This window comes from Gobio gobio (genome assembly GCF_949357685.1).
Source record: "Gobio gobio genome assembly, chromosome: 19".
Taxonomy (NCBI): Eukaryota; Metazoa; Chordata; class Actinopteri; order Cypriniformes; family Gobionidae; genus Gobio; species Gobio gobio.
In genome coordinates, this window is record NC_137112.1 from 29321661 (window position 1) to 29349587 (window position 27927).

Genomic DNA, 27927 nt, shown 5'->3' on the forward strand with positions numbered 1-27927 from the left:
GTTTCAATTTGAAAAGCATTGCTGTAGATTATAAATAAGGGGATTGCAGAATAACCTTCTAGCAAAACATTTTGTACTCATAGTTAGGGCTGCTCGATTATGGAAAAAATCATAATCACGATTATTTTGGTCAATATTGAAATCACGATTATGTAACACGATTATTTCACATGACTTTGGGAATGTGTTGTATTTATTAAAAATACACCTTTCAACAATTCAATTGAAATTGTAACATTTGTTGTACTTTTTGAACTATTAACATAAATAATATAACATATATTCAAATCAAAGTATAAAAGTATTCACGTAAAAATGATAACCACAAATAAATAAGATCAACAATATGGTTCGGCTAGATATGCTTTTCAGGTACGTCTAACATTAGTTTTCAGGTACAGAAATGTATCAAATGTAAAATAACATTGCATATTTGAGTGCATAAATTAAAGATTAATCCTATTAAACTTACAAAAGCTATTCAATCAAGAGCAGTGAGTGATGTCCTTGTCTTTTGTTGTTTGACATTAAACAGACAGACAGCAGTAAAGGCTACTGCCTCTTTAAGACCTAATGATCGGATATGCGTCGTCTTTATCGACTGTATAAGGTTCACTTAAGGCATATACAGACTATGTCTGCTAGGATACTCATCAAGATGGACATGTTGACATACGTTTTGTTTGAGTTTGTCCGTTCAAGAGCAAGACTTGAAAGAGAACTCAATATTTGCGCGCTGTGAGACGTGTGCGCGCTCTCGGATGAGGGCACAGAGATACATTTTCTCACAGCGCGCGCGGCTTCTCATTCGCGTCTTCTGGCACTAAACCCGGGTGATGACGGTGAAAACGACTGGTCATATTCGAAAATATGGCAGCACTCGCATGCATTGAACAAAGTTTACAAAGAGAGAATTATTTGAAAAATATGAGGGGGAAAAAAGGACGTTTACACGGCACCCCTGCTCTCGTCAGTTTTTGTTTCTTTATTAGATTGTCATAGGTCACTCTGTTTAATTTTCAAGTGGTTAAACAAATTTGTGGTGTTCCCTTGCGTTGCAGACACTACCATGTAGCAAATCTTGCACGTAGCATGTTTCTTGCTCGTCGTCTGATTCCTTGAAGCCAAACTGTTCCCAGACAACGGAGTTGGTTTTGCCTTTTTTGCTCACCAAACGCTGCTGTAACTGCCCTCCTTCTGCCATCTTTACTCGCGCTGAGTTTTTAAATTCCAGCGGATGATATGCTCACGAGACGACCTGAGAGAGATTTGTGGCTTCGAGAGGGGTGGATGAGCTCGTGCGCGTTTCATTCAGAACGCAAGACAAAATAAGAGTGTTCTTGCAAAACTGAACATGGCAAAATAATTTTTTCTCGATTGTACTATTTTGGTGATCGTTGGGAGGCAAAATCGAAATCGAAATTTGATTAATTGCACAGCCCTACTCATAGTTGCGATTAACACAAGCTTACTGAACATGTACAGAGTAAAAAATTACTGAAAATTGATTAGTAATGCCTTAAACTACTGCGTTACAGCAAAATGTAATCTGTTACTGTAATGCATTACTTTTGTAATGCATTACTCCCAACACTGGTTGCGAATGTCCACTCAACAAAAAATAAACTATGCAGAACCCAATTGATGTCTCTTATTAAAAATGTGTAAAATAAGCCAAGCAATACACATCCCTCTGTCTTCACATCCCTGCCCGTGAGCTCAGATCCTGTCAGGTTTAACGCTGGTTGGCCAGGAGTCCATTGTTGGCGTTGAGTCGGACTAGTAAGCAGCTAATTGGAATAAAGTGAGTTTGGGATGATGGATGGGGGTGGGTGTGTAGTCTGGCTGGTGTTGGTTTGAGTAATGACTCACAACCTGTTGCAGGGATTAATTCACAGCGGTATGCCACGGCGCTAACATCAACGCCAGACTGCACACACCAACTCAACAGGAAGTTTCACACTCGCATATTTTTCCTGTTTTAGTTCTGAAAAAGCAGTCTAATAGGTTTTCGCATCAAAATGTATTTTTAGACTTGGATGTGGCTAGATTAAGAAACAATCCTCCTGAGGTTCAATTAGAAGTGAAGAGCTCTTTTCTGACCTTCTAGCTTGAACATTGCCTGGCAGAGCTGTTACTTGTTCTACAGCCTACTCAATACAGCAGTACATTTTACCTCACTGTGCATTTTCAGTTTTTAAACGAGAACCCTTGTAAAAATGTCTGTGCAAAGATTAAAGATCCTTACATGTTCTGGATTTGTAGACCACAAAATTAAATATACTTTAGTGAAAAATATTGAAAGCATTTCTGTGGCTATTTTTTTTTTCACTGACAAAAGTATGATGTTGAATTAGTGTTGGGCGATATGCCTAATTTTCCAATCGCCATATCGTCAGCCTGTGAGATCGCCGATACCAATCTTATCGCGTCGGGGCGGAGCAATTACCGTATTTCCTCAAGTAAAAGCCGGGGCCTTTATTTACCCGAACTGCAGAAGGTCTCCGGGTTTTATTTGAAGCAGGCTTTTATCAGGGGCAGGCCTGTATTTCGAATTCCATATTTGAAAAAAATAATTGTTTTAAATAAACCATTTTAAATGAAAAGCGATAGTGTTCCAGAGGACAGATATCATCAGGGGCGCGGGAAGTGGGGTTGTTTCAAAGGATTGCAAATGCAATGCAAATTTTTTTTTGTTTGCAAAAAATTTATTTGTAATAAACATTTTAAGTGGCCCATTAAAAAGTATTATTTATAAGTTGAATTTTGTTTTTAAAACATACATGAGGTCATATTGTGACTGTTGCGGTGTGTGTGTAGAGCGGTAATATTTCCTCCAGTGGAGAGCGCCTTTCTGAAGATTCCGTTCATTTCTGAAGCTCATTCCGCTCAGCGCCGCGTGCTCAAACCAGAACTCCCTTTGTGACATGCTGGATCAAATATAGGCCTGTCTGAAATAAATAGTAAGGGCTGCCCTGACTAAAGTTTTTTTTATTTTCTAGTAGTTGTTCATTTAAGCCGTTGATCACGCCGCCTCTGCCTCCATGTCATTGTCCAACCCGATCTCACGGCAATTCGTACATATTTTACGAGGTGGCTTATTCGTACGAATTTGTACTACCTCACTCGTACGAATGTGTACGATTTTTGCTAATTCATACGTATTTGACGAGTTGCCAAGAGTTGACAAATTCGTATGAATTTGTACGAATTACCTACCTCAAACCCCGTCCCTAAACCTACCCGTCACTGGGGTTTAGACAAAACGTACAAATTAGTGCGAGTGAGGTCGTACAAATTCGTACAAATTAACCACCTCGTAAAATATGTACGAATTCGTCGTGAGATAGCGTTACATTGTCTGTTATGGGCTATTTGCTTATTATTTATTAAATCCGGGCGGTTCATGAGCGAAGCTCCGCTTTGCTCACATGCTCTGTTAAGGTAGGCAGGTTTTTTGCGTTAATTTTTATTAACATTAACATTGTTAATGTTAAAGCGATTCCTGTCGCTGTACAAGCTTGTTTATTTTATATGACTGTGTAAACCTTTTATTTAAAGATTTAAAGTAGGCCACAGTCCATTGCATTACGATTGCAAGAAGAATCAATATTGTGAAAAATGTGATTTGCAGTCAAATGTCCCGGTGTGTACGCTGTTTAAATAAGTGTTCTCACCGATATATTTGTTGTTCTTTCGTGTTTTATAGACTCGATATAAACACTATAATTTTGTTACTTTACTAACCCAACTAATGCATCCGCGCTTTCTATATTCCACGTGAGGGAAAAAAGCTTCCTTCCACTTAAGAAGAGTTGTGTTCCTTAAGCACTTTTTATTTGAATATAAATCTCTTTACATAAATATTATTTTCTACTTAAAAAAAATAACAATAATTTTGTTATTTTTCGAACCCCGCTAATTACTCATTGAGTGCACTTTTCTCAATCCGTTATGGAGCTATTCAATTTAGATTTTTCATATTGTTTTTAAAGTTCGTTCGAGTAGTTCGAATGACCACTTTTTTTTACTCTAAATCTTTATTTTACTCGATGTATTTCATTGCACTTTAACAAGAAATCTTATCTTAAAAGCCTATGTGCAATATTTTTTGTTCATTGTTGTTCAGTTGTCAAGTTGTTTGAAATAAAGCTGCTTTTACTTTTTGACTGATTGTTCTGTTTGGATCTATATAACCTATAATTATAATATAGAAATTTGTTATTGTATTATTATAAGTATAAAATAAATTTACATTTATGAAAAAACCCCAAAATGCTTTAGCCTGATGATGATGCCGTTTTCGCCATGGCTCATGTGAATTTGTTAATGTAGGGCTAGGTTGATCACCTTGCAATTAAATTCTGAAACTACACGTAGTTTTGTAGTCTTTAAAAAAAAAATGTTTTACTGAAGAATAACTCATTTTTAAATTTTAAGCACAACCCTATGTTGAATTATTGCATCACTGTATTTTTAGCTAATCGTAACAAGAACTGTAAATGTTTACCTTGTTGCAATGTGTGCAACTGAAGATGTCTGCTGCTTTATAATAATAATAATAATTTGTTACATTTATATAGCGCTTTTCTAGGCACTCAAATCGCTTTACATAGAAGGGGGGGAATCTCCTCTCCCACCACCAATGTGCAGCATCCACCAAGATGATGCGATTGCAGCCATATTGCGCCAGAACGCCCACCACACACCAGCTGATTGGTGTAGAGGAGACAGAGTAATGAAGCCAATTGTATATGGGGATGATTAGGAGGCCATGATGGACAGAGGCCAATGGGCAAATTTGGCCAGGATGCCGGGGTTACACCCCTACTCCTTATCGATGGGATTTTTAATGACCACAGAGAGTCAGGACCTCGATTTAACGTCTCATCCGAAGGAAGGCTTTGGATCTGGTTTTCAGTTCTTAAATGAGAAACTTTGCAGAATGGACAGTTGTAAAAGTTCTTTGTGTTTTCCTGAACAGATTCAATGTAACAAGGTTAGCTAGCAACATGTCTTTTCTTCCTTATTGTGATTTACATTCGAGCGAAGCAGATTATTGAGGAAAAAAATGCAGGGTGGGATTTGGTTTTATTCTTTAGTTGTTGATTGGATGGAGGCAGATCTGAATGCGAGCTTGCAGTCAATTGTAAGAAAGGGGTGAGGTTTAAATTAGTTAAATGATTGGAGAAGTCAGGTTTCATTGAAAGAACCAGTTATGACGTTTTGATTAAATATAATATCAAAATTTAAAAATGAAATGTATGCATAGATGAATCACTTACAATTAGATAAATAACATGCATTTAGTGAATTGATTGGGTGAATTTCTATTTCATGAATTTAAAGATCCATAAAGGCTCTGGATTTGTAGACCACAGTACACTGTAAAAAAAATTCAGGTCTCCAATTGAAGATTTTCTAGTGACCGATAACATCTAAACTTTTCAATTGGCTAAATTGAATTTCTGTGAATTGATGCAATTTAATTCAATTAAATTCAAGAAATTCAATTTGGCCAACTGAAAAATTTAAATCAAAAATTTAGGTCACTAGAAAATTTTCAATTGGAGACCTGATTTTTTTTTTACAGTGTATTAAATCTAATTCATTTTTGCAAAAATATTAAATATTGAAAAAAATGTTTTGTGGTTATTATTTTTTCAACACACTGATAAGAGTAAAAATGAAAGAGGATTTAAAAAAGGACAACAAGTTCCAGACTTACTGTAGATGCTCAAACTCATCCTCCAAACATAAATGTTTAATGTTTCTGCAAAATGATTATCTGTTTCAGGAATGAAATTGCTATAAGAGCCCAATTTTAAAAGCATTTGTATGTTGATTTTGCTTTGTCCACGTCATGAGATGTAGACTTTTGAGTTGTTAAACTGTTTCGATCTCATAATTGCCGCCTTCAGATGGTTAATTTGGACTTTTAGTTCCATATATCTTTTCATTTCTTAGCCAGAGTTCAATGCAGAAGTGCTGATGTAGTATCAGACTCCTCCAGTCTACACTTATCATAGTCAGTGTGCTGTACAAAGGTAATCCCGTATTCCCGAAACACCTCACAGGAGGAATCACATCGGAAATCACAGCGGTTTAGTGACTACAGGCAATGATTCTGAACAAGTATTACACTTCACATTTAGAAATTATTGAGAAAAATCTCTACATCTTGATCAAGGCCTGTAGGTTTAACAAAACCCTGTCTGTTCATGAGCATTTGCATCTTCTATGCACCCTCTATGAGCTCAGACTGGTGTAAACTGCACAGTGGACTATTATCTGACAGTCTATGCTTGTTTATGTCACATAAGTTTGCATTTGAATGAAAACTGCAAGGACAGAAGACTGCATTTGGGACTTACAGCCCTTAGTATCACCATGGAAATCAATTATGTATGTTCATAAAGTTTAAAAACGCAGTTTCATTTGATCAACGACAGAGCGGGCGAGAGAAAACTGAGAAACTGATTACATCATTAGTCCTTAATGAGACTATCCATTCAAAGAAATTCTCCAGAAATGCAATATTCCCATTAATCCGGTAGAGGGAAATCCCTGGAGTCACTTGAACATGTGAGAAATCGAGGGTTTGTCGGAAAGGCAATGCTGGCGAGTGATCTGGCATTGGTGCGGGCACCCAGCGGAACCACATTAACACATAAACAGCTTTTGGCTATTGGCATCTCTTTGAAATGGTGCTGGGTAAGCGATCTGTGTCTTCTAAACAGATGGTGGAGCTGAGGGTGGGAAATGTTTCACATGGCCCACTCTATTGCTTGCACTAGGTTGAGGTGGCAGCCAGGTATCCCCATGAGTGTGAATGGAGGTGTGCTACTGTGTGTTAATGTCTCGCGGATTACAGATTCGATTAACATGTTTACAAATGTTTTTTGTTGTTGTTTGTTTGTAATTTATTACATCAAGAAACATAGTTGCCAGGCATACTTGATGCAAACATCCAAGAACATTATTGTAAATCATTATAGTTTATACACTACCGTTCAAAAGTTTGCCGTCTGTATTTTTTGAAAGAAGTCTCGTGCTTACCAAGGAATGCATTTGATCAAAATACAGTAACAGTAATATCGTAAAATATTATTATAATTTAAGTCTACTTATATATAATATACATTTAAAATCTCTTTTTTAATATACAGTTGCGGGAAATTATATGAACCCCTTGGAGGATCTGTGAAAATGTGAGAGATCATCATGCATGTAATTGTTTTATTTAGTACTGTCCTGAATAAGATATTGTACTTTGTTTTTTCTTTTTTTTTTTTTTTTATACATATAGTCCAAAAGACAAAAAAATTGCTGAATTTATTAAAATGACCCTGTTCAAAAGTTTATGAACCATTAAACTGTGTCGTTCCCTGAATGATCCACAGCTGTTTCTTAGTTTTTTGATGGTTGTTCATGAGTCCCTTGTTTGTCCTGAGCAGTTAAACGGTCCACTGTTCTTCAGGAGTCCCGCAAATTCCTCAGTTTTCCAGCATCTTTTGCATATTTGAACCCTCTCCTGCAGTGACTATATGATTTTGAGATCCAAATTTTCACACTGAGGACAATTGAGGGACTCAAATGCAACTACTAAAAAAGGTTCAAACTTTCACCGATGCTCCAGAAGGAAACACGAAGCATTAAGAGCTGGGGGGGTGAGCATTTATTTGAATTAGATATTTTTTTGTAAATATGTAAGCCTTTACTTTTGAACAGAAATATGTATTTTTTTGTTGAATTTCCCATAAATACAGGATACAAACCTGTGTTCTCAGTGTTGTTAAAGGGATAGTTCACACAAAAAATGAAAATTCTGTCATCATTTACTCAAATGGGTTCTGCTGAAAACAAAAGAAGATATTTTAAAGAATATGGGTAGCCAAACAGTTGTGGGGCACCATTGATTTATGGAAAAAAAATACTATAGAAGTCAATGGGGCCCATCAACTGTTTGGTTACAAACATTCTACAAAATATTTTCTTTTGGGTTCAGCAGAACAAAGACATTTATACAGGTTTGGAACAACTTGAGGGCGAGTGAATGATGACAGAATTTTAATTTTTGGGTGAACTATCCCTTCGACGCAATACTATAGGAAAGCTCAAAAATCCTCCTTCGACCACAAATATGTACTTGCTACGATTAGCCATTTTAGACCCTGTTAGCAGCATTAGCCACTAGCAGGAACTTTTATCCAGTGGTAGTGAAACAATGAGTCAGAATCAAAGTGCACTACTTCAGATATCTACTGAGTTTGCTTATGATTCAGCATCGTTAACGTGCGTGTTCCCCTTTGTTTTGCAGGAAATAAACTCAATAAAGACCTGAAGCACTACCTGAGCCAGAGGTTTCCAAAATCCTCCGCCGACTACGAGCTTCAGCAAACCATACGAGACAACCTCTACCGCCATGCTGTGCCTTGTGAGTATTTTTGTTGTTTTTTTATCTACTTTTCTCTATCTTTCAAAACACTCAAGTCCAGTGTACAGTCTATTCTCTGTACTGTACTCTTCTATATGTTGCTCTATTTCTCTCCGTTATTATTCTTTTGCTAAAGTTCGTATGCAGAAGCTGTGTGCGCAACAAAGTGATGGCTGGACTGTTTATACTGAGGCGGTGGAAGGGAGGACGCTATCAATATTCACAGAAATCCTCCTTTCGATCGAGTAGGTGGCAGCCATGTTCTTGGAGAAGTGTGCTGAAATAGTGTGTGTTTTTGTATTTGTGTAGAGGAGGAGAGCATTGGATATGTGCAGTTGAGTGGACGTGCTTCAGTTCTATAGGACAGATGTTTCTAGAAGTCCAGATAGATTTTCCCTTGTGCATGGATTTTAATGTATTTTAAACCAGTAATACTGTATCTTTGTGCAATTTGCACAATTTGATGTACATGTATGTGTATATACAAATTGAGTTTTTCATAAACGCATGCAACCTGTTACATTTGAATGATTTGACACTAAAGCTCTGCTGCAAAACCTAGTATTAGACCTACCTAGCATTTTAAGAAATCACAGATGCAATTCTCATAAAAAAAACAAAAAACATTAAAGCTGTTCTAAAAAGTAGGCAGCAACATTGTTGTTTTGATATTATCATGTAAATCCCAGAATGCATTGCAAAGAAATTCAAACTGCAAGGAAAAAAGGTAACATTGTATTGCTATTGTATTTTACATTGACACCAGTTAATGGAGCAACTAACATGAAATGACCACAACAATACTTTTACAGCAATTATTATTGTTCATTTCTACATAAACTACAGTTCGGGGTCAGTAAGATTCTTTTTTAAAGAAATCAGTACTTTTATTCAGGAAGGATGCATTAAACTGACCAAAAGTGACAGAAAAGACATTTTAATGTTACAAAAGCTTTTAATTTTAAATAAATGCTGTTCTTTTTTATACTTTCTATTCATCAAACAAAAAGAATGTATCACAATTTTCACAAAAATATTATGCAGCACAACTGTTTTCAAAATTGATAACAACAGCACGTTTCTTGAAACCCCTTTTGATAACAGAGGTATTGAAGGAGAATGCAAACCAAGTAAAAATGACCATTTCAGCCATTATTTGTATGTGCTGTATATATTTTATGTAAAAAGTTGTATGAGTTTGCTTCGTTAGCTTAGCAACATGCTAACGTCAAACTCTACTGCGCAGGAGACATGACAATTTATTTCAATAGAGTGTGGTGTAAACTAAGACAACAAAGCTAAACTCTAGCATTACATAAGGCGAGACAGCAAGGCAGCTCACTGTATTTTTGCTACAGCTTTGCTGACGTACTTCTCTGTGCTCTGTAATAAGTCATAATATTTGTTGCAGAACTCTCAATGCTGCCTAGTCGAAAGGAAACCACCGCTCAGCTTTTAACTGTTTGGATGGTGAGTTTTGTGTCTTTCTCCAGTTAACAGAGCTGTAGACCGCCTCCGATTAAACACTCTGATCCATTTGCTGATGTGACAGAAATTGAGTGGCAGTGTGTGTTTCAGAGTGATTGATAGACATGAGACAGCTGGAGGGACAGATGGGAGGGAAGGGCCGATCAAAGTAGTGGGCTCCTTCTCAACTTCATCACTGTTTCGTGGATACAAAAACACAGACGTGGCCTTCTAGAAATCAAAGCCACCCATATGTGTGCAACTTGAAGGGCAAATATCATTGGAATCATGTGAAGTGTGACATTTCTGCCACTAATGGCATCAAACAGAATTGTTTGGTCGAACAATGGGAGACGGGGTGAGGGTTGAGTTTAGAAACAGATTGGTTTAGAAATTGTATGCTTCACCGCTATGTAGATTGTGGACATTGAGGACTGATGAGATGCTTGAAAGAGGCCATCTATGTGAAACTGGAGCGGCCACCTCTGAGCGGGGGGATGTGTCCAGATGCTTCAGAATCAACTTCTGAAACAGTTCAGCGTTTGGGACTATTCATAGAACAGCAGCTCATGCTGATCTGGGATCAGCATTTCTCTGTCGTAACTTCATAAATGAGATGATAAGAGTGCCTGGAGATGATTTTAGGTCACTATACTTAATCTAGATCACATTTGATGTACAAAATGTGGACATGGATTTGGGATCATAATCAGCTAGTTGTATATTGTATGATTTTACCACAAATTTTACCACCCAAGTCTAACACAACTGTTGAAAAGTTTGGAGTTGGCAAGCATTTATTTCAAATAGAAATATTTTGCAACATTATAAATGTGTTTACTGTTACCGATAAATGGAAAGAAAAATTATTACTTTATTTATTTTTTAAATCTGACAAACCCAAAAGTTTTGAACGGAAGTTTATATTAAGATGAATATCGTACAGGCCAACCCACCCCACCCCCCTTTTTTTTTAATTTTTTTTTTATTTTTAAAAAGCAATTATTCCCATTTATGAAAATCCTTGCCAAATGTAAATTTTTAGCTCACATTCTTGCACGTTTATTAGCGGTTTGTTCGAGCGGTATGCAAACATATTTTGATGAAAGCATGTGCGTTTTAGTATCAGGTATAATGGAGCAGTTGGTGTCTTGCAGTCAATTACCTGGTAATTTTACATGACGTGGTGCTGGTGAACATGACAGCGATGAGTCAAGATTGATCAGATCTTGTAAATGTGAGGGTGTGTGTGTGTGTGTGTGTGTGTGAGGGTCAGTTGGTGCTTATACATGAGGAATGTGGTGGGTGCAGCTGTCTCTTTTGTGCACTGATGGCCCGAGCAGCTAGTTGCCTCACCAGGTGGCCAGTGGCAGGGAGTGTGTGTATAATGATGTGTGTGTGTGTGTGTGTGTGTGTGTGTGTGTTGTGTATGTTTGTGTTGGGGGTGTAATGACCGGCTGGAGAAGAGTGACAATGAAGGCAAGTGACCCTGAGACAGGGCTGCATGTTACTAATACATTTTAAGATATAGAGGCAGATTCAGCTGTCATTGTGTGCGTCTACTCTGACCAAGGTCTATTGCCTCACAAAGTTTGTCAGTGTTACTGTGAACTCAAAGTCAAAGTGGTATTACCGGAGCAGTGACACTTTTTTTTTTTTTCCCCAAATATTTTTTTCCCAGGCAACATTGCTGTGCTAGTTTAATTATAAATATTATCTCTTGCTTCTCAAATAATTAATTAATTAAAATATTTTATAACAAACAGAATGAAAATATGAAATAATAATATTAATAATAATAATAATACACTTTTTTTTTTTTCAAATATTTTTTCCCAGGCAACATTGCTGTGCTAGTTTGAAAATGAAAATATGAAATAATACTATTAATAATTAATATAATTATTTTGGTTATAGTTTTTTAAGGGTTTTAATTATATTTCTGATTAAATTATTATTATTATTATTATTATTATTATTGTCATATTATTTTTTTCATTTGTATATAAAATAAAAATGATATGCCAAATTATTTATTAAAATAATAAAAAGTATCCTAATTGTTATTATTGTTTCTTGCATTATATATAATAGAACATTTCTGTCCAGCGAAATTGCTCCTTTCGTGTACAAAAAGCCTACAGACATGGCACCTGTGATTAAAATGTGAACAAATGTATTTTGTAACCTTTCTTTATGAGAAAGCAGACAGATATGCATTTCATTAAGACAGATGGAAGCAAAATCAACTGCTACTAATGTAAAATGTCCTGATGTGAGCTATAAATCCAGATGTCGAGTGCACATTTCATTCTGCTTCCATACCTCAGAGTGTTTGTCTGAAGAAATTGCTGTTTTTCCCTCTCTGTTTCTCAAATATTTAGCAGCTAGAAACAGGTGCATGTGAAGTAGTTTTGTGGCCCTGTACATTTTATTTCTCTGATTGTTGTCCTGTGTTGTAATAGTAAGGAACAAAAAGCTGTGCCCTTTGTCTTTTCCTCGTTCCGTCCTCCAGATTTTCACATCACCGACACCGTCAACATAACAGATGCCGCTGGAACGGCGCTCCCTCCCTTACTGTTTTTACATTTCCTTCTCAGTCCCCCTGTTCGCGTCTTCATCTATCAGTCTATTTAAGCCTCCCTGTGGTTAGCCAGCCCCTGCTTGCCCTCTCTCGCTCCCCTCCTCTCTCCTGCATCCCCACACCCCCCCTCCACACCCCCTCTTTGGCTCTCTCACTCCCTCCATCCCTCCATTTGTTTTTCTGCTTGGTAGCAGACAGCAGGATTGCAGCTGAGGACAGGTTGCTGCTGCGTTTTCTCGCCAGAAAGAAAGAAAGGATTACCGTCTGGAGGCTGCACTGTGGCGAGGCAAGTCGTCTTATTTTTCTGCATGCTTTCGGTCTCGTTTCGCGCGATCTCCTGAGATGCGGGCAACGGATTAGAGGGTTTGTGGGTGATGTATGGGGCTTAGTGCGTGCGGTGGCTGCCTCATATATAGGCTAAAGGGTTGGATTGGGGGTGGGGTTGTTGTGGGGGTGGGGTCGGGTTGTAGTGGGGTTGAGTCAGGGGAAAGAATACGAAAAAAGAGCGCAAGATTGAACCCTTCAGTCACATCTCGTTCACAGGGACAGATGGCTCCTAGCTGAGGAACTTTCTCATCAATATGATTTATTTTCAAGCCATTGTCTGGAGTCTCTTTGGGGCACTGAGCTCATTTTTTCCTTGGTGAGCGTGTGTACACGTGTGTACGCATGTATATATGTGTGTGTGATGGAATGGTGATGTGGCAGAGGGAGTACGGTGCACTGAAGGGCCATCACCCTTGATGTAATGAGCAATGATCAACTCGCCACCTGAACAAAAGCATCCAGCGTCGAAGCGGTACAGCGTTATTCAATTTGTCACTGCCCTTCGCACCACAGAGTGTGCTGTGGATCCCTCATATGCTGCCTCAGACAGGTTACTGCCCAGTCATATGCTGTCTTCTTATGTTAGGCATCACAAACATTGTTGCTAGGTAGATCTCTGCATCTCTGATCTCTAGGTAGATCTTGTAGCTTTCATTATTTCAATAAAAATCTGATGTCTTTCAGCCCAATATACAAGAAAACAAATGCAGTTTGAAATTGGCATCTTTCATTTTAGCTAATTGTGTTAACATAGCATTCACAGCCACCAATGTCTGTGGGAGCTAGCTGATTAGCATTTAGCATGAATACTACTGTCTGCAGACAAGCAAAGCGCTTCAACCACAGGCATGGAGACAGGGTAGATCTGAAGAGCGCCCCGGTCGCAAGTCAGCTACGATTAGCAGACAGAAGACAGATAATACCTGCAGGGAGCCGAGGGCTCTTTGTAGGGAGGACCAACATTCGGGTGAGTTTTAGCAGACAGTCTGTGTCTGGATGGTATGATTTTTGCATAGTGTCGCTAGGTTTGATACAAAATCTGCTTTTTTTGCTATCTAAAATGGGTTATTTGTAGGTCTGGTCCTCTCTGTTTGGGTTCGTCTTGAGTTCCCAGGCTCCATTTTGATATGTCAGCTTAAGCTAGATATCACTGAGCAAGCATATGTGGGCGGCATACTGAGAAATTCGACAAAAATCTGGGCATGTTCAGAATCCAAATCCCGTTCCACGTTTTTTTTTTGGCTAACACCTTGTTGAGCGTAAACGAGTCTTGCGATTTGGCTGTTCTTGGCCTGAAATGCCCATTTGCTCACAGAACTTGACATTCTGAATTCAAAAGCATTTTGTGAATTCATTTGCAAGTCAAAAGCACCCTCAGAAAAGTGTTGATCACCGTGAGAGTGGACAAACTGGAGACCAGCATCAGGCCTGTCCAGGGGGCACTACTTTGGACGGGCGGATTTAAAAAGGCACAAAAGGAGAAGAATGCCTCTTCAGATACCACTCCATTCATGTGCTGCTTTTGAACAAGAAAGACCAGGACTGGGGGATCTGCAGAAAGTTCCCCTGTTTTTTAGAGGTCCTTCAGAATCAAAGATTGGAATTACTCCAGGAATGTTAAAGTATCTTCAACCTAGTGCTCAGTTGACCCTTGTTCACTAGTTTCTACACGTTCCTAAACACAATCATTAATAAATGACTATTCGTTTCTAAATTAAAGGGATAGTTCACCTAAAAAATAATGTTCTGTCATCATTTACTCACCCTCATGTCATTCCAACCACCCCCCCCCTTTATTTGGTGGAATACAAAGGAAGATATTTTGAATAATGTCACTGTCCATACAATGAATGTCAGTGATGTCCAAAATAAATCTGAATACCACTAGAAAGAAAATAAGGGTTTTGAACGACACGAGGGTGAGTAAATGATGCCAGAACATTCTTTTTTAGGTAAACTGTCCCTTTAATCATGTAGTCAATAAGGAAAAGCTCTAAAGATGGACACTAAGCCTTCACCTCCAAAAAAGCAATTCTGCTATTCTTCAGCAGTTGAAAGTTTGATGTTATGTAAAAGGTGAGCTTTAAATCCGAATCACAGCTCCACAGGGCTGAGAAGATGATTCACGCTGAGCTCCACCCAGAAATAGAAGCTCATACAGGGGCTAGACGACACGCTGTTTCTGTCATTACCTCTGGCCTATTTCCTCAGGGTTTCATCTGGAGATGCGTGTTTGTCATTTTGCCACTGCAATCATTCAACTTGAGGGTTGAGAAAGCAAGAGAGGGAGTTTGAGAGACTTGCTTGAGATGTATGGGACTTGTTTGATGGATGAGGGAAGTAATTTCATTGAGTGGCTATTAGTGGTCAAAAGGCCATTCAAAACCAGATTCTTTTGATTTAATTTAATTTCAAGTTCACACATACATTTGAAGCCCAATTGAAAAATGGGGAACAATCTGTGGATTTTAGTTCAAGCTGATGAGATGCCACATGCCTGTAAAAGACAACAAAAATATAAGGGACAGTTGACCCCAAAATGACAATTTTTTCATCATTTACTCACCCTCATGCTGTTCCAAAAATGTATGACTTGAAGTTCACATGCACATTTTAAGCTTAAATGAAAGATGGAGAACAATGTGCGTTTTAGTCAAAGGTAAGACCAATATAACATTTAAAGGGATAATTTACCCAAAAATAAATCAGCCTCATGTAAACCTTCATGACTTTTTTTTCTGTGGAACATAAATATAGAAATAGCTCAGTGTTTTTCGACATACAATACAAGTCAGCCAGGCCCAGTATTAGTTTGGTCTTATTTCTGAGAGCAACTGAATATTTAGTGGAAAATAATGTCAGGCAGGAATTGTTTTTATCCATTACGCTTGAACTGGTAAATTGTTCACATTAACACCAGTAACACCAGTGTAAATAATATCATAGGTTTCAAATCATTCAGTGAGTGCTTTTAGACTAAAGAAAGTCCTCCTGTCATTGGCCAGTCATTTTGTGTGTTTTTTGTTTTTGCGGAGGCTTAATAAAAGGAGGGAAATTACTTTGGCCAAAATGTGGTCACACACAAAAGCCCCAGTGGCCTTCTGGAGTTAAACAATAGTATTGTATTGCATGCACATGGCTGGCCTGACCAGCCCGATTTTTATCTGCTAAATCTCATTCGGCCTCTAATCCCCATCCTAGCCCACCATTTGATTGCCTTAGTCACGTTGTATTTGTGTATGTACTTGTGTGAGCTAGTGAGAGTGTGCAAACGTCTTGTTTGCAGCAGGAGCCATGTGTGTATCTGTCTGCAAGTGTGTGTTGGGGAGGAGGAAGAGGAGGGGTAATGTGGAGAGAAAGAGAGAGAGAGAGAGAGAGAGAGAGAGAGAGAGAGAGAGAGAAAGAGGTGGGCGGGCGGAGGTGGATGAGTGTGAGCCTGAAGACGTTTAGCTCAGATGGTGTTTTCTGTGCGAGCCCCTCACATTGGCTGAGCTTCAACGCTGGGCTGGACGATCGCTTTACAGAGAAAGAGATCGCGAGGAAGAAGAGGAGGAGGAGGGACGACAGACTGGGCAGCGCTAGCTGAGATACAAGCATCTGATGCTCACCGGAACAGGATTCTGGGATTTTTCTGCTCTTTTCTATTGGATTGTGTCTGGTTGTGCAAGATCTTGAGTGGATTGAATCTATTGGAAGTAGCGGCTGCGAGGTTCTCCACTAAGGTAAAAAAAAAAAAATATCACCTGGACTCTTTGGCTTCCGGGGTTTGGCAGTGGGAGGTGGGGAATCAGGGATGGAAAAAGAGTGACAGAAAGCTAGGAGCAGCAACGCAGCAAGCGCAGCTGAATATGTCTTGAGAGATGTGAGAGGATGTGATTTGTTGAGGATGGCAAAATGGTGCACCAGAGATGCCGCGGTCCGTGTTAGCTGCTGGAACGTGTGTGTACGTGCCTGTCTGCTTGAGCGAGTAGAGGTTGAATTAAGCTGTGGTCACTTGACGTGTTGGAGGCCATTATGTTTGGAGTTGAGCAGTGTGTCAGGCGTCTCTCTCCCAGCCCCCCTCCCATCCACACCAGCCCCATGTCTGTCTCTCCGCTGCAGCCGCTGTCTTCAGCCGTATCTGTGTCTGAAGGGCTTTCTCATGCTCTTTTTCTCTCGCCTTTTCATGTACGCTCAGAAAAGATGCCCATTTTGAAGGGTTCTATGTACATTAGTGCCGTTAGAAGATGAAGATTTGAGTAAAACTGAAGCCTGGAACAGGCCTGGTGTGCGTGGTACCTGCACAGGATGCTTGGTTTTGGTGTGTTTAGACTCCATCAAATCAAATCTACTCAGCTCATCAAAGCATTGATCAATATTTTCAGCAAAGCATTATTTGGCATGTCTTGATCCATTGATCATTCGTTTCGGCACAGACATCATTGGACTGAGTAGATTTGATTCGATGGAGTCTATGAATGCTAAAACCGAGCTTTGTTTTGAAGTGGATCTCCAACTGGAGGTCTTTTAGGGGGAATATGCTTCCAGAAAGCAACTCCATCTTGCTAATGGGAATATGTGGGGTGGAAAATGCTAGAATCGGGGATCTGTGTTGTGGATTAACCCTTTGGTGGGACAGATGGTTCTGTCTCCCACTGAGCCGGAAGGGCTGGCTGTCAACATCAACATGGGCGCACATCCCCAAGCCTTTCCCAATCATGCGTCTTCCCTTTCCCAGTGTCTCTCGGTTCCAGATCTCCCAAAAACAGGGAACATGAGATGCCAAGTTTCTCGCTCTCTTTCTCTCTCTTTTAAACCTTCTGCTTTTCCTAGTATGTTGACTGGCATAAAATGTACAACATTTTCGGTGTGTGTTTGTAGAGATGTTACATGTATTACATGATGTGCCTTGGTCCAAGAAAAAGGTACGTGGCAGCTGATTACAACCCAAAGAATTATTCATAAAAAAAAAAAAATCTATATATTATAGATTCTAATTATTTAATCAATAAAATAAAAAAATGTTAATTAATATAGTTTATTCCAGTCTCCTTTTCCGTAACGTTTACCTTGGCAAGCTGTTTCGAACTCCCAAAACAAACTCCAAACAGACTTTGTTTTGGCCTGATTTTGTTCGAAATGACATCACACCAGTTTGTTCTTCGATTACTGCAATGCAATGCCTCTTTTTGATTTGATATTCTTGATTGCATTGATTAGCTTTAATTATATCTTGGTTGTGCACATATGCTAATTAACAGTGATCGGTGCGTATGAATAATATGAACCATTATTAACATTACCAGTGTAAACTGTTGTGCCATTCAGTGTGTTTTGATAAATCTGTAGTGATCTGTCAACACTTTGCGGGCATCAGTCACATAGAAGAGAAGGTAGAGGCTCTCAAACGCCTTTGCTGTGACAGGACTGTCAATATCTTATATCCTTTTGAACTCTACTGATGTCGCCTCCAGCCTGTACATGCCATTTATTGGTGCTTTGCCTTTTGATTAATGCTTCTGACAAAGTATAGGTGCTTTCAGTGTTTTCTTTTTTGTATTTCTAAAATTCTTTCTTCTTGTCCGCTGTATCAGTCAGCATAGGCAACAGATGGTCAAAGAACTTCGGTGAGCTTGTCAGAGGTTAAAAAGTGTTTTTATTTGGGGGGATCACATTATTATTATTTATTTTTTTGGCCTGTTTAGTCTAATTTAGAGGTGTTTGTTTTACCATTTTACAGAGAAAATCCCACAAGGTATTTGGAGCCCTGCTCATGGTTTCAATCTTAGTTGAAACTGTGGCCTTGCAGAAATGCAAAATGTTAACATGCTTTCTGCAATGTGAATCCAAGGCCACACTTCATTCCTGTGTGGCGAAAAACTGGACTAGTCTTTCAGTTTCTGAAAATTAGGTTACAGTGCTAGATGATATTCTTATTGGTTTTTTTGGGGGGTTGCACTTTATATTAATTACTGTGTTCAATTTACACATATTACATGTAAATATAAAATTTTTAAATGCAATCAACTTGAATATTTTAGTCATTTCGACTTAAATCACATTAAACTAACAAAAAAGTTGAGTCTTGTATAACTTATAATTCTTTTTGAAAATTGCTTAATTTTGATGATTTAAAGCAATGTGAAAACATGTTGTCATAACTTATTGATCATATAATTGTTTACTGTGTATGTTGAGCTGCACATAATAATTTACTTCACATTTTTCCCTAATTGTACTTTTTTTGTTACTCAGAATTGATTGATTTCCTTTGAAAAAGTGGATAAAAGTCTCTTTTTAGAAAGAATGAACTGTGGCTCTTGTGTACAGTGAGTGTACGGTGGTGCAGTGGTTATTTATGCTGTCCTAAAACCAGAGACCCTTTTTTAGAAAACTGTGATGAAATCACTGGAGATACACCAAGGATACATGTTTTACTTGAGTTTGTCCCAGCTGACTACAGTCAGATGTTAATACTAGGTGTGATGTTACCATATCATTTATAATAAATAACATGCATTTATAATTTGATGTGGCATGTATAAATGTAATAATTATTTTTTTCTTTCTTTTTTGGATTATTTTTAATCAAAATTGCAGTTTCCTTCTTTGTATGTTGAAATATTTCCTTTTAAAACAAGACGTTGCGGCGGGACATATCAAATGGCTCCTCCCCTTTTTAAAAAAAAGCCAATATCCTTTATTTTACGTCACAGCTGTGAAACATGATTTTCTTTATTGTCAATGTTAATCAGAAGTAGCTGGTAATGGGGAATGCCATTCTCATTTTAGAGAGCATTTAATTGGACAAAAATGTTTTATACAATTGTGAGAGTAGTAGAAATATTGTTTTCTGTTTTTCCATAGGAGAAAGAATGTTTTAGATGTGTATGTCTGCTAAAAGACCCAACTTTTCTCAGTACGCTATTTTGATGTAGTGTTTGAGATGGTCTCAAAGCCAACACTTTCAAATTTGAAGTTTTGCCACTCATTTGATTTGTTTAATAATTTTTCCAGTTCATTTATAGATTATAGAGAGAAGCACATGTAGGAAAAAAAGAGAGATGACAAGAACGCAAAAAGAAGGAAGAAGGAGAAGAACGAGAGAGAAAGAGCAGCCTGTATTACTCACTGGGTCAGGCTCATGAAAAATTTAATCAAGCCATGCAGATAACAGCTTCAGCTCAGAACAAACACATCCCAGTGTACAAGAGCATTTTTCAATTAGTTTTTATGTATTTAACTGGGAGGGCATCAGAAAAGGCATGAAATTGCTTCTGTGAGAAGAGCGCTGAAGATGTAGCATCTCAAACGAACCCGTTTTAGTTGTAGAAATATTGTAATCATGCTTTTATTTCAAGCCAAAAACCACAGGCCCTTTAATAACTTTGGAAATGCACAAACATCCGAATGCTGATATGGCGAGAGTCTTGACTATTATTAGAATGATGATAATGAGTCGTTTCCAAATGCTTTAACAACAGCCTACGCTACACCGCTAACTGAATCACGGCGGTGAGGCTCCGAGTCACTTAAAGCGTTGCGTCTGATTGATTGCCTCTCCAGTTACTGCAGTATTGCTCTCCAGGAATGCAATACATCCCCTTAAACACCTCGTTCTGCTTTATAACTGGACAGTATGTTGCTATGTCCGATTTCACAATGGCCAGGTAACATTTGTGTTGTTGTGTCTGTGAGAGGTGAGGCTGACCTAGTATTAAAGATAACAAAGAAGCTACGAAACTTCTTTGTGTCTAGATTGGGAAGGGAACGTAACTTTTGTGGGCAAATAGGGCACCTTGTTATTTAAGAAATAGCATTTAATCCTCACAGTATATGAATTACGTTTTCTTTGTTCCTTTTTATTGCTGTGAAATTGATGTCTTTATTGACCATTCGAACAAATGCAAGACACAGTGAAGAAGTATTTAATGCTCCCAAGGCTTCTGATGTGGTGCTAGTTTCAGTGTGTGGCACACCTTTGCATGGCCTTTAAGGATTTGAATATGGATACATGCTAATTTTAGTACTTATTATGTTTAAGAGTCATCAGACACTATTTTTGTCCACTTTGCAACTGTGATTTTTCCTCATTGAGAGATTAGTATGCGCATGCACATATATACCGAGCATTAAGTCGGTTCAGAGATCAGCGTTTTGAAGTCAAAGCCTTGTTATACTTAGGTGAAACTAAAGCCAACATCTAGCTTTATAATTCAAAGCTGCCTACTTGAATTTTTTTGTGTATGTGTTTATTCTGTGGCATTTATCGAGTTTGCATTGTGTCATTGTGTCTGCTATTGGCGTTTGCCAATGTTTTACTAAAGCTTTTCTATTTATTTTGCTCATACTTGACAATCAATTGAACAAACTCCTAACAGGTTTTTGAGGTTTTGAAACCATGATTTTCTTATTTTTAATTCTAATTAGAAGTCATTGGTAAATGGCTTGAGATATTTTCATAGTAGAGAGCATTTAATTAGACCATTTTTTATATGACTGTTTGAGCAAGATATTCAAGGTATTCGTCAATATTTTGATCTGTTTTTCCATGAAATCTTGCAGCTTGTTGAGGAGAGGTGTGCTTTTACTTTTCTAAGCAATTGGATATCTGCCTGTTGGACAAAAAACATTCATGAGTCCCAGTGGCACAAGATGACTTAAATTAATACATTTCAATTAATAGATTGTTAGTAATATATTAAAATCATCTAACTCAAATATAAATGAAAATGTTAAAAACATAAAAACAAATCAAGATGTAACTGAAATCATATATCTTTTCCCACCTCAATAGTTATTGTTGTTTATATTGAACACGGTTATTGTTATATTGAACATTCATTGTATTGTTTTTATTGACCAACATACAGTTCTTGAAACTTCTGGAACGGCAAAATGAATTGTGGTTAATATCATAATATACACAAGTAACAGAAATATCTTAGCCTATATGGTGGCCTTCGAATATTGTTTTGGACAGTTAGGGCCTTTGAGTCTAAATTGTTGGGAAAGTCTGCCATAGACTAACATTGAATGACAGATTTGTGGTGTTCTCACTACAGACCAATAAACCCATCTAGCAACCATGGAGAGCACCATAACAATGTGTTAAAAATCTTTCAGGACACCTTAGCAACTGCTTGGCAACATTGATGCAGTGAATTTTGTATTGGCATGCCCCCAAATGACAGCTATTTGTTTTGTGACAACGAAGCTGAAGGAATCTTTTCTAGGCATGTGGGTCAGTGAAGCTTGACACTTAAAGGGTTGGTTCACCCAACTAGACATGTGCCGGTAAACGGTAATACGATATACCGCAATAATGAACATGCACAATATTGTTATCGTGGGCACTTCAAAATACTGTGAATAATTATTTCTTACGAATTATTCAGATTTTTAGAATGCATTTTAAGAATACTTAACCCATCAACCTTTTAAAATGAACAACACGTCAAAGAGGAACGCGCACTGATGTAAACAAAACCCAAAGAGCATGAGCCGAGCACATGGCGGAACGAGTGAAGGAGACGCACATTCACTCTCTGACAGCAGAAGGCGCTGACGGAACAGCAGAAATGCAGCCGTTTCCCCGGTAACCCTTGTAAACCAAAACGATACGGTGCTCATCACATAACGAAATACTTAATATTTAAAGACTTAAGGCTATTAATTTTCAAACTTAAACATTTTATATTTTAATCTGGACTAAATGACATGCCCTAGATATTGTTTGAATATTTTCTGACTGTTGTTCACTCACTCACTTTACAATAAGGCTCTATAATTTAACATTAGTTAATTCATTAACAAACTGACAATGAAAAATACTTCTAAAACGTGTATTAATCTTAGTTAAATGTAAATTTCAGCATTTAATAAAACATTATTAAAATCAAAAGTTGTAACTGTATTATTTAATGGACCTGAGCTAACACTGACTAACAATTGCTTTTTTAACTAACATCATCAAAGAATAATAACTGTACAAATGTAGCTCTTTGTTGATGTTAATGCATTAAGTAGTGAGACCTTATTGTAAAGTGTTACCTATTGTTCTTTATAATTCTTTAGCACTTTAATCTGTTTTAAATATTTGTTTACTTTATACAGTTTTGTGTATTGCTTTATTGTATTTAAATGTTTGGTTCTTTTTGTTATAAGAAAGTTATTAAACCTGTTATGGTATGACAACACTTTTTTCCCAACAAATTTAAATTCTGTGATAATACCGTATACCGCGATAAAAGCTTCAGCGATTAATCGCAACATGAAAATTTGATACCGGCACATGCCTACACCCAACATTTTAAATTCTGTCATTAATTACTCACCTTCATGTCGTTCCAAACCTGTAAGACCTTCGTTCATCTTTGGAACACAAATTAAGATATTTGATGAAATCTGAGAGGTTTCAAATTCTGAACCACACTTAAGCTTGGTACATACTCTGCAAGAACAAAGAAATTTGTTTGTTTTCTCGAGGTGGCAAGAACAAGAACAAAGTTCGGTCTGGCCAGGACATTCAATACTTCACGAGAAAAGCAGGTGCCGAACATTTCCGTTTCTCCGCATTAACCCCGCCAATTTTAAATTTCTGACGAATCACACAATAGTTCTCGGACACCCACAAGAAAAAAGTTCTGCTCAGGTGATGTGTCGAGAACAAGCTGTGAGAACTCCCAAACCAGGGCTGCGAGAACTTTTTTCTCTGTTCTTGCGGAGTATGTAATGGCCTGCAACGTCATTCTCCTACGCTGTTTACGTAGAAAACGCAGTACAGCGCTTCCAGGTTCTATAATTATGTTATGTAATTTAACCTGAATATTCCAATATGCAAATATTTTCATAACCACCTGGAATGAAGAAAGTGATCAACATGATTGATATTCCAAATGGCAAGCAAGCGCTGCTTAGTTTACGGTTTGCAAGTCCTAGTTTCGGTTTCCCTTTTTGAATGACGAAAATAGACTATTGATACCTGCTGATATAGACAGTTATTTCTCTAGTCTTTACTGTGTGTTTAAGCACAGATTTTTGGCCGAGACACAGATGAAGCAAGGCGTCAACACAGTCGGCTTTAGTCGCCACTAGTTCTTTGATGTCGACTTGGTGTGTCACGGCCTTTAGAGATGTTCAAAGGAAGTTGAAACTTGGCTGAGCCGAACTTCAGGTTCTTTTCTTGTCGCGTTGTTAATTACAGTGTACCAGGGTCAGTGCATAACCCATTCAGATGATTTCACTGACTTTAAAATAGCAATTCTAGGGTTGTGCTTATGAAATAAATATGCTTATGAAATGTCTTGGCATCCAATATTTTTGTAAAACCAGAATGTTTTTAGGTTACCCCAAAATGGAAATTCTGTCATAATTTACTCATCTTCATGTCGTTCCAAACCAGTATGAACTCCTTGCTCTCCAGGCAATGAAGTTCGAATGTAGGTCATATCAGAAACCTGAACTTCAGGAACACATCGCTGGGTGCTGCAGTGCTCCAGTGCTCCTGCAACCTCAGCCGCAAAAATAAACTGATTTATCAGACACGGCTATTTTTAGAGCCTGTTTGTGTGCTGGATGTGCACATGGCATTGCTGTTTTTCTGATGTATTTTAGAATGTGTGATGTTAAATATGTCGTCCTTTTGGTGTTTTCAAGTTTCTTGCTGGCTTTGCACTTCACAATGCAGCTATTTTTTACCCACAGCATGTATTTATGTCATATGCAAAGATGTGTAGCGATATCAGGCACCATTTTGTGGAAAATAAGACACAGAGCTGGCATGGAAACAGCTGAATTGTAATATTACTGTTTTTCAGCAATGTAGCACACCGTGGAATGAATTGTGTACTTATTTATCACTTTTTGGGGCATAAAAATCTTGAAACTTTGTCATTTGAGACACTTGAGGAGAAATGCCTTAAAATAGGGACTAGTCTTTCATTAAGAATGAATGAGCCTCCGTTTTTGCTGCCAAATCGCTGCACTCATTTGAATTCCGTTCACGGCTCTCAGAATCTGTCCTTGTCCTTAACTACATGTTCACTTAAAGGATTAAATCACCTCCAAAATTAAAATTCTGTCATGATTTACTCGCCCTCATGTCGTTCCAAATCCGTATGACTTTGGTTCTTCCATGGAATACATAAGATTTCATTTTAAATAATGCGCGGGTTCAAAAGCAAATGCTTTGATGCAAAATCACCATAAAAGTATTATAACATTAGTCTAGAATTATATTCCAAGTCTTCTGAAGTCATATGACAGACTGAACAAGATTTTCAATTAATCATTTTGGCACATTTGTTCACAAATAAGACTGAACCGGCTCAACTCACGAACTTGTCACACAAAACTATGGCTTCAGAACACTTGAAATATAGTGCATGGGTTTTATGAACCACTTTTATGATACTTTTATTATACATATGTCGATATGTGTCCTTTTTGAAGATTGAATGATTCAATCCCCTTCCATTGTAACCAGGGCCGTGCACAGACCTTTTGAGGGGCATGTGCTGAAACTGAAAAGAGGCAGCTGCATGTCTGTTCACCTACCTCTAACAGTAGATGCTTTTTAACTTTTTGAACATTTTCTTCATTTTTATTGAAAAAAAAAAATCCTTTTTGAATTTCTGTGATGAGAAAAGGGATGGTTTCAAAGGTGGTTTCAAACATCGGGCCGATTTGCATCAAAACGTCATACCATGTACTTTACCCCTACTCTATTACCGCTATAAATAATTCCGTAATTTTGGCTGGCCCAACAAGACCTTCAGTGAAAAAGGCGGTCTATTTGCACTTAATGTAAACGACAACATTACTGTAGTAAAACCATGTTTTACCACATTTATACATGTGGAGACAAGCGGAGAGTATTGAATGCTAGATTCAAAAATTAGCTAGCTAGCGAATACGTGCATAGCAACAGCGTAAACATGAATAAACATGCAACCATAATAAGATTAAATGGTAACAAATTAAGTGTATCAGCAATCATAAAACAAATAGCTATTTCAGTTCATTCAGACACGATAGAGGGGGTGGAATTATGAGGTTTACTGACAGTTTGAGGATCCAACAAGAGGTTAGGCTTGTTCGACTTCATGCAGCGATACGCAGACTGATCGGCAGCTGAAGCAGTGCATGCCAGTTAGAAATGTTGTCCAACTTGAGGCAGCACCGACGCCACGTTACTGTGACGTATGCCATCAAAGTACCACGAAAGCAATTCGTGAGCCGCCGGATGGTTCATTCTGCGCAGCTTCTCCAGAGTGGCTGCACTAGCTCTGATGACGACACAGCTGTTCCACGATTGGCCGGATTCACCACATGACAGCGGTCACGCGTGTTTAGTGTTTATTCTAAAACCTTCAGTTCCACTAATGCTCACTTATCTGTTTTTTATAACAGTAAAACCTCTTTTCATGTAGTCACGATGTTATATTGTCTTCTGTTTATCTAAATAAAACTGATAAAAAAGGAGACCCCACTCCATTGATAATTCACTTAAGTTGAACTTCATTCTTGTACAAACGCGCTGTATTAAAGAGTACATAAAGTATTACATGACAATGTCTCTGAAACATATGTGCATTATATTGCATTTATTTCACTTCATCTGTGATAAAGTATGCAAACACAGTGTGAGCATCACTACGGGAAGCAGAAAGTGTCAGACTTCACGTGCCCGTTTGCAGCTCCTCGGTTACATCCAGCCGCAGCTCTTTTTAATACCTTTCATTGGCTAAATATTTGTAAAACCGACAGAGAGACCTAAAGGGTGACCAATAGCATTGATTTATTGAAAAAAAAAAAAAAAAACACCACCACCTAAAAAAAGGGGATGAACAGGCTGAGCCCTACCTGTGCACGTGCCTGGTTGTAACTAGGAATGCATGATACGGTATATTGGTACTATATGGATTATCTGTCTATATTAGATATTTTATTACTTAATGTGGGTTATACAGTATTAGCCTAGAAATCTAGAAGCACCCTAGCGGCAGCAAATATAATTTGCAGCCAGGGCGTCTAGCAACTCTCCGTTGGCTTGCGAGCTGGAAAAACCAAACTCTGGTCAGGCCAATCACATCGTGTATAGAGTCGGTGGGCGGGCTTAACATAATGATGGCAGAGTTGTAAACCAAGAAGCTGGCGAACAGCGGTCTTTTGAATCGGCTTTGGCTGCGACTCTGGAAGACTTGGAGTTCAGCTTTTCTTTGAGAAAAGACCAGAACGGCACTGAAGTCATTATTAAAAAAGGAAGATGTGTTCGGAGGGAGTTTGGCCAACCGGATACGGCAAAAGTTTAATCTATCAACTAGCTCCGCTTTACCTTCCTCGTTGCTCTGGTTGGTTGTAGCGCTATCCTATTGCGTGCAGAGGGACTTTGAAAGACAACCGTTTATCCCGCTCCTCGGATTGAGCCCTGCCAATGGTGTGTTCCCAGACCCAACATCTTGATGTGGGTCTGGCTTGTCAGGCTTGGGTTATATATCAGTTGGTAATGTATGAATAATAATCTATGCTTGTTTCCTTTATTTTTTCATTCATATTACTTTTTTCAATAAGTCTAAATGAATATCCCTTTTTCATAATGTAAATTACAATGTTGTAGCATTTAAAATGATTGTTTTATTTTATTTAGACAAAATGGTATAGAATTTGAATATTGAGTATTTATTGGTTGTTGGACAAATAATTATAATTGTATTGTATCACCCACAATTTTAATACAGGGACATCCCTAATTATAATTGTAAAAATGTTTTTGTGTTCACGGAGTGAAAAAGGTAGTTTGTGTTTGATACTACAGGAGGATGAGTAAACAATGAAATTTTAAATTTGAATTCCTACATATTCAAATTAGAGAGACTATTTAAATGATGCACTCGGGAAGCTACCTACTTCTTTTGAATCCCAGCATTTTGCCAAATTTCCTTCTGCAGAGAGAACAGACTAGCTCAAAAGTGAGAGGAAGAAATGTCATTCAGCATGACAGACCGATCCAGAGTCAGTCATAAGCTGAGTCAACAGCTCAGCCAGGTTTAAGCTACATGGAGTCTAAAGGGGATTACTGTCTGACAGACTGATCCAAAATCAGACTGCATGTCAACATCTCAGCTAGACC

At 38.0% G+C, this 27927-nt stretch overlaps 1 protein-coding gene across 6 annotated transcripts in view; it reads left to right on the forward strand.

Annotated features, from left to right (window-relative positions):
• magi1b (membrane associated guanylate kinase, WW and PDZ domain containing 1b) overlaps nucleotides 1-27927 on the forward strand; it is a 158041-nt gene that overhangs the window by 73587 nt on the left and 56527 nt on the right. For 4 of the 6 annotated variants that reach the window (XM_079845220.1, XM_079845221.1, XM_079845222.1 and 1 more), the window contains exon 2: nucleotides 8321-8437. In XM_079845220.1, the coding sequence (XP_079701346.1) occupies nucleotides 8321-8437 (117 nt within the window). Of the gene's footprint in view, nucleotides 1-8320; nucleotides 8438-12668; nucleotides 12775-27927 lie in introns of those variants that run through there. The other 2 variants (XM_079845225.1, XM_079845224.1) reach the window with 2 other exon arrangements.